Consider the following 11275-nt stretch of genomic DNA (forward strand, 5'->3'; position numbering starts at 1 on the left):
GCCTTTCATTTTACAAAATGCTAAACAAAGAAAACAATTAGTTAGACTTGCCCTAGATTACATTTTCCCTTAATTTCAAATGTATTTCTAAAGAAAACCATGGCAACCTATCAGTGGAAATCCATATAGACATAACACACTATTCTTTTTCTCTTTCAGCTGTTGCTTTAATATCAATTATATGTGAGCCAAAGAAGCCTGAAGGTAGCAACTGAGTCAACACTGTTTTATTGATACTGGACTGTCTTTACAACCAAAACATATTTTAACCACATGTCAATCACATGCTAACAGCAGAGTCTTTTATTAGTTTTCTCTCAATTATTACTTTCTTCGCAGTTTAAATGGAATGGAAAATTGAAATACTGTTTTACATTTTTATATCCTTCACCAGAAAATGTAGAACTAATCTAAAATAAAGCAACAAGCTATATATCAGCTTTGTCAATCAATATTGACATACTCTGCAGTTCCATCTGTATGTTAATATCAAGATTCATTTCTGCAAATGTATTCTTCAAATTAAAGACAACCAAAAATACAATTTTGATTTAATTCCAGTGAATAAATGTGCATAATTCCCAGTCACATGAAGATGTTCCTTATATTTTGGTAAGATTTTGGATTAAAAAGGAATAGTGACCGTATGCTAAAGGCTTGCATTTTTTATAACCATAGACTGAAGATGGAATTTTGATAGATTTTTATTCTGAGTTGAAATTTTAATCATAAAGACAGATGTTGTGTTCAATATTCATCTGAGGTGCAATAGGTTATTGAGCAACTACATCCTAATTTTTAAAATTAATTTATAGTAAATATCTGTGTCTAGAACACAGAGATCTGGGGGGGAGGGGATTTCTTTACATTAAAAAAAAATCACATGTTAAAATAGGTACAATTGCTTCCTTCATGCTAACCAAGAAGACCAGAACCACAAAGGAAGACAGTCAATCTGTTTAATTTCCCTCCCTCCATTGACTTTCCTAATAAGGGTATGTCTGCACTACAAACCTAAGTCAATCTATATTAGGTTAATTTACAGCCATAGCAGTAATTACTGCATATCCACTTTACTTTCCTTGCACTGGTGGTGTTCGTCCTCACCAGGAGCACTTTCACTGGTCTAAGAGGGGCAATGTGGGGAGCTAAGAGCCTGGTCTGGCAGCTCTGCTGGCAGCTCCCTACACGACTGGCTGCCCCACAGGCTCCAAGCAGGCTGTCCCACCTCTGCTCCCCGTTCCCCCCAGGAGTCAGGGGCTGCTCCAGGCACCAGCACACCAAGAGCATGCCTGGGACAGCAAGCCACGGGGGGTGCTCTGCCGGTCGCTGCGAGGGCAGCAGGCAGGTTACCTTCGGCGGCATGCCTGCGGAGGGTCAGCTGGTCCCGTGGCTTCGGCGGACCTCCTGCAGGTGTGCCGCCGAATCCGCGGGACCAGGGACCTCCCGCAGGCAAGCTGCTGAAGGCAGTCTGCCTGCCGTGCTCGGGGCAGCAAAATACCTAGAGCCGCCCCTGCTAAGAGTAGAAGGAAGCTGCCTGTGGCTCCCTCACCCTTCATTCCCTTCTGGAAGCAGGGGAAGCTGCTTGGGGCTTCTCACCCTGGCTCCAAGCTGGGAGCAGGGTCCAAGCTGGGAGCCTACACAGAGACTGCATAACTCTAACTACACCAACATAAGACTTACACCTCTTGTGGATGTGAAGTTATTATGTTGGTGTAGTAAAGCACTTACATCGGCAGGAGGAAGGCTGTAGTGTAGACACTGACATAATTAGGTCAACATAAACTGCTTTATGTTGACCTAACTGTGTAGTGTGGGCCAGCCCTAAGAAAGCTAATCTCACACAAATACATAAAGGTAGAGAAGCATTATAATGGATCAAAACCACACTACTTAGTCTGTCTAGCTATATATCTGAGGGGTTTGTACCAGGACCCATCAATGCAGTATTTAAGCACTGTCCACATAAAATATATCTGTCATAGTAAAGTCCATAATGGACTTAATGGAATTTCTGGCTCTTCCGTCTTTCTGGTTTATAAAAAGCTCTGCTTGAGGTGGGAGAAAAAGGAGAATGACTTTCTTTTTAGGGTGGGGAAACTTTATCAAATGGAAATGTTTTGCAGTAGATCTAAAGGTGATCTAAATCTAGATTAATCTAATCTCCTTCTTCATTCCACAGCAGGATCTCAACTGAGACTGCTTTGTCCCCAACTTCAATATGCTTAGTTCAGGGATTTGTGATCTGCATTGTCTGAGAGAACCATAACAGTTTTGTAACGGAGATGTGGTCTTGAATGTAACTGGGACCTGATCCATTAGTCTACCCTGGATTTACCATATATAAAATAGTAAATCTAAAACAAAATCCTCAGATGTCTTTTACAATATATATAATTTTTACAAATGTTTAAAAGTAAAAAAAAAATACTCTGTGACCTTTCGTTGCTTGGACTTCTAAAAAGCCTGACTTTGTTTTAGTTTTCATAATGCAGTGTCTAGTTCTGAAAATACTTACAAATACAATATAGATAACTTTACTGACATGAGTAATCTTGGGGGCTGAGGCTAGATATTCAGAGCTGACAAATGACGTTTGAACTCCTCGGTTCTCATTAATGCTTTGGAAGCTGTGTGATTAAATCATCTTTACATTATGCAAAAAAAAAAAAGGTATCCCTCTGATTTTAGCCACAATGAGTATTATATATGACCTTCATAAAAGGCCTGATGCAATGTCCACCAAAGTCTATCTGTCTTTCTGTTGATATTCGTGGGCATTAGATAAGGCTCAAATTGCTGAAGGTTTCAGTGTTAGCTGCTGTTTTCCTTTATTTACTTTAGCTCTCCATTCAGTGATCGTGAACATACAGAATATCCACATTCCCTATTGTATGGTCTCCACCACTACACACATGCCATGACTTCCCTTTTCACAAACAAAACTAGAAAAAAATATACTTTTTTTTTCTAACAGGCTTGATGTTGTAGTAAATTAAACCTGAGACAATACTCTAAACTTCTCCAGAAGTTGGGCCTTTGAGGGAAGTTTTAGTATCAGAGTCAGCAAGCCCCAAAAATTAATGAATGTAGTAAATGTTGCTAGTTTTCTAGTTTAAAGTTTATAGAAAGAAAAAATTAGCAACTTCACTTTCACTACCCAGATTAAAAAAGTTACGAAGTCTGGAGTATTCAACAAAGCTAGACCTTATGGCTAATGTCTCCTTTACATTAAAAAAAGGGTTAATGAAAAAGTTTGTATGTCTTCATTTTAAGTTCATATTGTTTTTTTCTCTTTAGTTAGAAACACTTATTACTTCGGAATAAAGGTGCTGGTGGAAGGGCAGAGGAATAGCATATAGCACTGTCAAACAGATAGTCAGAAAGCACAGAGCAGAACTCTGAACAACAAAAAGAAGACATTTTTACAACTCAGTGGTTCTGAAAAGGTTTACACAGGGTTGAGGTGATTATAGAGGCATTAAATGAGCAAGAAACTGATGAACACGATCCAGATCATCAATAAGCAATCCAGATGTGCAGTACAAGTGAATGGAGAGATTGATGAATCTTTTGAATCAGGTAGGAAAAGCAGTAGGAGTTTGACAGGTTATTTACAGGCTGCCATAACCTTTAATGTTGCTCCATGAATCAGCTAGCACAGAGTCACAGCAATAGCATGCTCAGTTTTAAGGCACCTGGCTTCACTGCTCCTACAATGCCCCCATCAGCTTATCACCAGATTTGCACTAAGCTCTCTTTTTTCAGTATAGCTGTTTGCTGATGCTTCTAGCGACAATAGAGATTCTGTAACTGTAACTAAGTAAAACAAGGGAGAAAAAAGGGTACACACTCGTGTCTAGGTAAGGACAAACATCACCAGTGCAGAGAATATTTAAAAGGAATGCAACCATTATGTGTCCTCTGATGGGATGTATACACAGCCTCTGAAGGGATTAATGTGGGCCAAGGAGGCCAATTAACATACCTAGCAGCACCTGTGAGAGATTAAAATCCAGGCTTAATTGATAATGAAGCCCTGATGTGGAGGGGCTGCATGGTGATGATAAAGCTGGAAAGTTTATAGCAAGATTCTGCAGAAAGTTTATAGTGGAAAGGTGTTGTAGAGAGAAATTTGGCAGTTGCATTTGGGGGGGACAGGAAAAGGTAGAAAGCAGTCCAGGAAATCTGAGGAAGTAGACTGTGGCTGCTAGATATAGGGTCCCTTGGCTGGAAACCAGAACAGAGGGAGATCTTGGGTTCTCCTACCAGCTCCTGAGGAAGGTGGGGTGAAACTCCCTGAGGTAAGGGGTGTAAGGACCACAGAACTCAGAGATGGATAGAAGACTTTCTGTAAGGTCATTGGACTCTACTTCAGCTGGACTCTGTAACCATGAAAGGGGTGGACTAATATGCAGCCTGGCTAAAGGGCCAAGTTATGGGAAGAGAGAGCACTACCGCAATGGAGAGACCGTCAGTAAGGGGAACCCATGTGGGAAGACAGATGCCATGCCATGCCTAGCTATAAGAAGATGATCCTGAAGTCAGTGAACCTCTTTACAGGTCTTAAGAACAGTTACTAAGGGTTTGTCTACTCTGCCGCATGGGGTCGATCTAAGATATGCAACTTCAGCTACGTGAATAGCGTAACTGAAGTCAATATACTAAGATTTACTTACCATGGTGTCTTCACTGAGGTACATTGACAGCTGATGCTCTCCCATCGACTCCACTTGCACTCCTCATTCTGGTGGAGAACCGGAGTCAACAGGAGAGCACTCAGTGGTCGATTTATCATGTCCATACTAGACATGATAAATTGACCCCCGCTGGATAGATCACTGCCCGCTGAGCTGGTGAGTAGTGTAGACAAGCCCTAAGTTTTATATCCTAGCAGCACCTCGAGGCCTTAATAAGGATTGGGACTCCATTGTCCTAGGTGGTGTACACTACCCTCACACCAAAGAGCTAACTATCTTAATATGGAGAGTAGTTGTAGCCATGTCAGTCCCAGGATACTAGCGAGACAAGGTGGGTGAGGCAATATGTTATTACCTTATCTTAACTTGGTCCAGTAAAAGATATTACCTCACCTACCTTGTCTCTCTAACAATTTAAATAGACCAGACAGACCAATAGTGATAGACAAACAACTTAAATACAAAAAGTTAAAAAGGCAAATATTGTTAGTTGCTTTTTGTTTGAAAATGTCAAAAGAAAAATGTTTTGATGATTTCTAAACTTTTTCAAGTTTTGCTTTCCTGGAATCCACATTTTCTAACATAAAAATGTTTTGTTGAAAAAAGCTTGACCATTTTTAACTACAACATATCTAAAACAGATAAGAGAAAGAAGCTGAAAAATATTTGGGAAATGGTGTTCATCATGATTGTTATTAGTAGAGGAAGCTTGGTTAGGAATAGACAAAACAATCCTTTAGCAAAACCTGCAAAAGATGAGCAAAGATATCAGAGAGTGATACATGGTTTGGGATCACACCAGAAGTATATAGGCTCAATTCAGTACAGCATTTGGGTATATGCTTAAAGTTAAGTATGTGCTCAAGTGCTTCCTTGTATAAGAATATTGTCTTGAATTGGGGCCATAAACAGCAAATGAGCAGGAGAATGGTTGTTGTTGTTGTTGTTTTTAAATCCAAGTAGAAATTTAAAACAAAACAAAGCAACAACAACAACAACAACAAAAGGTAAAGAAAATATTTTAAAAAGTGGCTGCAGAACATATGCTGCATTTTTAACTAAAATGTTCCTGTGAAATCGATGTGAGCACTTACATATAGCAGAAACTAGAATGTGCCTACAAGGGCCAGTTTCTCCACTGCACCTCCATTGCTAAGGATGCTTAACACCAGCATAACTGGCTACAGCAGAGGTGGGCAAACTATGGTCACTGAGCTCCTGGCCTGGGAAGCTAGCCTCCAGTCCCTCCCCTGCTGTTCCCCCACCCCTGCAGCCTCAGCTCACTGCACTGCTGGCACAATGCTCTTGGCATTGGTGCTGCGAGCTCCTGGGGCAGCGCAGCTGCAGAGCTGCAGCCTGACCCGGTGCTCTGTGCTGCGTGGTGGTGTGGCTGGCTCCAGACGAGTGGCACGGCTGCCCGTCCTGGTGCTCAGCCATGGTGCTCCAGGCAGTGTGATAAGGGGGCAGGGAGCAGGGGGGTTAGATAGATGGCAGGGGAGTTAGGGGGGCTGGTTAGGGGGCAGGAGTGTGGATAGGGGTTGGGGCAGTCAGAGAGTGGGGGGGTTGGCTAGAGGGCAGGGGAGTTAGAGCGGCTGGTCGGTGGGCGGGGGTGTGGATAGGGGTCAGGGCGGTTAGAGGGCGGGGAAAAGGGGAGTTGAATGGGGCAGGGGTCTCGAAGGGGCAAGAATGAGAGAGGGATTGGATGGGATGGTGGGGGCAGTCAAGGGTTGGGGTTCTGGGGCAGTCAGGGGACAGGGAGCAGGGGGGGTGGATGGGAGCTGAGGGGTGGATGGGTCAGGAGTCCCCTGGGGGCCATCAGGAAGTGAGAACTGGGGGGTGTCAGATAGGGGCAGGGGGCCAAGCCACGCCTGGCTGTTTGGGGAGGCACAGCCTGTCCTAACCGGTCCTCCATACAATTTCCAAAACTCGATGCGGCCCAAGTTTGCCCTCCCCTGGGCTATAGGATGATCATCCTGTTACAGAAGAATCCTCAGGTGTTGCAACTCCTATTCCACTCTCCCTCACTCTGTCTGTGAGATTAGGCCATATCTGGGATAAAGGGAGCATGAGTGGGCAGAGCCTACTCATGCCCTGATGATCCAAAACTGACTGAAATATCAGTCCTTTGAAGTCACTGGCAGCCGGTACAAGCTGGAGTACTTACTTATTTCAGGAGACCAGCTGAGAACAAAGTGGCCCCAGGACCAGAGGCATGTAAAGATGATTTTAAGTCTACTTCCTCAATGATACTGTACGCTCTTTGGCCATAGTTAAGGCTCAGACAAAATTTCCATTTAAAAAAAAAAGGTAGATATCTGGATAAAATAACACTTTCTTCAATAAATGTATGATTCTTCAGCTACTATCTTAATGGATACCAGATAAATATATAAATAAATAATGTATTGCCATTAAGTGTGGCTAAAATTCTGCATTAAAGAGACTTCCAAGAGTAGGTAACATACAATGCGGTTCATATATTTTCCCAGATTGCAGTGTGAAAGTTTAATGTAGGTTCCTGCATTTTGCAGTATAGGCACATTGGACCCTGTCCTACAGTCTATAATTTAGTTAAAATTCCCCTTGACTTCAATAGCTCATCCTATATGAGGATTGCAGAAAAATCCCCAATGATTTAGGATTAGATACTGTCCATCTCTACAATTTAGAGTTAGCAGAAAGAATTAATTCAAGCATAAACATAAACAATGTCTACCTCAACATTTTGAAGACAAAATCTTTGTAAAATTGATCATATAAAGACTTAGAGATAAGCATTTGGAAATGAACAATGGGAACAGCTTCCCATTTTTAAGGTTGATGAGAGAATATTACTATTCAAATACCTTACAAACTCTCTGAAGCAAACTGTTTCTAGCAAATAAACAAAAAATAAAAAGATTTCATAAGTCACCTGATAAAATATAGTGTTAGAATAAAGAGGTAAACACTGCAGGTATCCATAAAAGGAACAACCTCCTGTTTGATCTGTTAACACTGAGCTCTGGATACACCCCCCCCCCACCCCCACAAAAAAAAATCTGATAAAATGCAAGAGAGAATGAGTTTTACTAATAGTTGATAAAAATAATTACGTAAAGTAAATAAAGTATGAAATGCATTGAGTGTCAGGGGAAAGTGCAGCTGAGAAAAACATTCTAAAGATGACAAAGAGAGCACTTTAATCCTGGATATTTTGTGTGTTCAAAAGGTTGTACATTAGGGATTATTCTTACATGGTGCTGAGTGCCTTTACCTCTCACTGACTTCAGCTGGAGTTTAGAGTGCTGTGCTCCATACCTCACAGGATCAAGCCCATACACAAGACCAAAAATAAATAAATAAATAAAAGAATATGGAGAGCCTTAAAGGGGATATTTCCCATTTCAAATAGCTTTAGATGCAGCCCAGTTCTCAAGAGGAGCTACAGGAAAAGAGAAAAGATAAAAATATAGAACAAAGCCTAAGGGTATTGACAAATGGATCACTCCCTTGATCCATGCAAGCACCTGCTGCAATTCCTGACAAGAGCAAAGGACTTGTTCATAATCTATTGAGTTACTTTGCAAAGCATAGAAGCTGGCTGAACAGCAATGTGATGGCTCTTTGTGGCAGCAAATTGAAATAAGCAGACTGATGTTCCTACCCAAATAAGTGTGCGGAGAGGGAGTGGACGGAATCAACCTCTTCCGTGGCAAGGAGGAGTCTTAGAAAAACAAAATGCTGAGATTTCCCCCACAAAGCTTCCTGCAGATCATATATTCAAGGAAGAAGTGGGAGAAGGATGTAGAGAGGTTGAAAGATTATACAAAAATTGTAGGCATGGTAAATAATTAAGAGGACAGGTGACCATAGGCTCTGTAACTAGGACTGTGGGGGGGGTGCTGCAGCACCCCCAGGTTTCACTGTGAGAAGTTGGCTAGTACTGGTGCTTTCAGGTGCTGCGTATCATCTGCAGGACCCGTGCCCAAGGCTCCAGTCCCGGCTGCCACTACGGTTTTACTTCTGGCCCTGTGCCCCGATTCTGGTTGCAGCCGGTCCAGTGCACAGGGCTCTGCTTCCAGCCCTGCATCCAGATCGTGGCTGCAGTCAGCCCAGCACCCAGGGTTCCACTCCCAGCCTTGCGCTCAGGTCCACACTGAGGGACCCATGACCGAGGCTCTGCTGCCATCCTCACACATGAGGTCCTGGCTTCTGCTGGTTCCGCTCCTCAGGGCTCTGCTCCCGCTCCCAGCTATGGTCCCAGCTGGGAGCCCTGTCCACGTCCCTCCCTCCTGAAACCACAGTCCTACTCCTGGCCCCAGCTCGGGAGGGGGTGCACAGGGGTAACGAGGGGGAGTGAGGTAATTGAGGACCATTGGCTTTCACCATCTCACTGTAAAAAGTGTTCAAGTGCCACTGCAGATGACTGATTCAGAGCAATTTGCATCATTTGGTAAACTGAGCACAGGCAGGCTGAGACTTCGGTGTGGGGGATGGGACTGGGGAGGGAGGTACTGATGCCTCAGGCTGGTGCTGGGAGGGTGGGATGGCGAACTAGGCAGCTGCTTGCCGCCCCCAAGTGAGTCTGGGCCACGATGACTAGGTACCATTTAAATACCTGCATTTGGGGAACCTGTCCTCTAATGTGTCCTGCATCACAAGCAAACAATATGTGCCTTAATATGACTAGGAGCAAACAATTGGGGGATTACTTACAGGATGGGGAATACTATCCTAGGAAGCAATGACTCTGAAAAAGGTATGGTGATCATGGTAGATAATCAACTGAACAGGAGCTCCCAGTGTGATGCTGGTTCCAAAAGAGCTAATGAGATCCTGGGATGCATAAACAGGGAAATCTCAAGGAGTAGAAGAGAAATTATTTTACCTCTATATTGTGACTACTGCTGGAATACTGTGACCAGTTCTGGTGCCCATGATTCAAGAAGGAAGCTGATAGGTTGGAGAGAGTTCAGAAAAGAGCCACAAGGATGACTTTAACAGGCCGTTTAAAAAATCATGCCTTCTCCCTCATACCTGACCTTCAGCACTTTTCTAGAAGCCTTGAATCTACTTTAACAATTAACAAAAAAGGTTTAGGGGTGACTTGATTCCAACCTATTAGGGAACAAATATTTAATAAGGGACTCTTCAGTCTAACAGAGGAAAGTTTGACAATCCAATGGCTAGAAGCTCAACCTAGACAAATTCAGACTGGGAATAAAGCACATTTTTAACTGTGAGAGCAATTAACCATTGGAGCAACTTACCCAGGGTGTCAGCTAGTCAACAGGAGCAGAAAATGTGAGTTTTGTGAGGGAGTTCTCCAGGTGAAGGAGGAGTCACTACATAACCCTTGGGAGTGAGTTTGTTTGTCTAACTGTCTCTCTGTCTCTTTGTTTGGGTGGGTGTTTGCTGCTTAGCTGTAGTACAGGGATCAGCAACCTTTGGCATGCGGCTCGCTGGGGTAATCATTCTGGCGGGCCAGGCCGGTTTGTTTACATGCCGTATCAGCAAGTTCGGCCGACCATGGCTCCCACTGGCTGCAGTTCACCATCCCAGGCCAATGGGGGCTGCGAGAAGTGGCGCGAGTCCAGAGATGTACTGGCCACGGCTTCTCAAAGCCCCCATTGGCCTGGCGCGGCAAACCATGGCCAGTGGGAGCCACGATCAGCCGAACCTGTGGACACGGCAGGTAAAGAAACTGGCCCAGCCTGCCAGGGTGCTTACCCTGGTGGGCCGCGTGACAAAGGTTGCTGATCCCTGCTGTAGTATATAGTGTGGTCTGTTTCAGGGGAGGGGACATGTGCTGAGTCTAACTGCCTTCTAGTCAACATTACAGTTGATTTCAGAGTCTGTAGATCAGGACAATAGTAGTGATGTTAAATCTGGCAGTTTGTAATAAGCTTCTCTGGTTCATCCCAAATAATGGGGCCCTCAATCCATTGTTCAAGGCTTTCTTTGTTAGAAATCAGAGTCCAGAGATGTGGAGCAGGAAAGACGCAAGGAGGTGGTGTCACAGTCTCCAATTTATACCCCTAGTCCATATGTATGGGAAGTTACTGTCTCAAACCTGAAGTCAGGGATCTATGTGCTGCTGAGTCACTGGACCTCCATTGTCCATATGTTTTCTGAGGCGTCCTCCGGAGAGACCCATTGGAGGAGTTGATTCTTCTTAATGGCCTGTCAACACATGGCTGGCTAGTCTTGAAGTAAATCTGTCTTGTGGGTGTTATCCACAAATACAACCTATTTAGTAACCAGCGTACAGCAAAAATTCATATCTTCATACACAAAGGTGATACACACATCTAAACAGGATAATAATTCTTAGCAGATAACTTCTTCAATGATCTCTAACAAGGCATACTTCATATAAGCTCTATCTCAACTGTGAAACAGTGGTGATATATTAATGGGAACATGGTCATCTTTCTTTTTTTACAGCCTCACAATGGAATTTCAGTTTATTAAAAGCTCTGGGTATCTGGTATGGTCTGGAATTGCTCAGTAGAGGAGACTGCTGTGAGAAGAAGAGACAAAGGTATGGTTTCAGAAGAGGTTCTAGAACAGGGGTCGGCAATCTTTCAGAA

At 43.4% G+C, this 11275-nt stretch overlaps 1 protein-coding gene across 1 annotated transcript in view; it reads right to left on the minus strand.

The window, feature by feature from the left end:
* Positions 1-1126: 1126 nt before the first annotated feature.
* LOC127043681 (uncharacterized) overlaps positions 1127-11275 on the minus strand; it is a 438108-nt gene continuing 427959 nt past the window's right edge. The window contains exon 2 of the mRNA XM_050937712.1: positions 1127-1196. Within this exon, the coding sequence (XP_050793669.1) occupies positions 1127-1196 (70 nt within the window). The remainder of the gene's footprint in view (positions 1197-11275) is intronic.

Source organism: Gopherus flavomarginatus, chromosome 1, assembly GCF_025201925.1.
Source record: "Gopherus flavomarginatus isolate rGopFla2 chromosome 1, rGopFla2.mat.asm, whole genome shotgun sequence".
NCBI lineage: Eukaryota > Metazoa > Chordata > Testudines > Testudinidae > Gopherus > Gopherus flavomarginatus.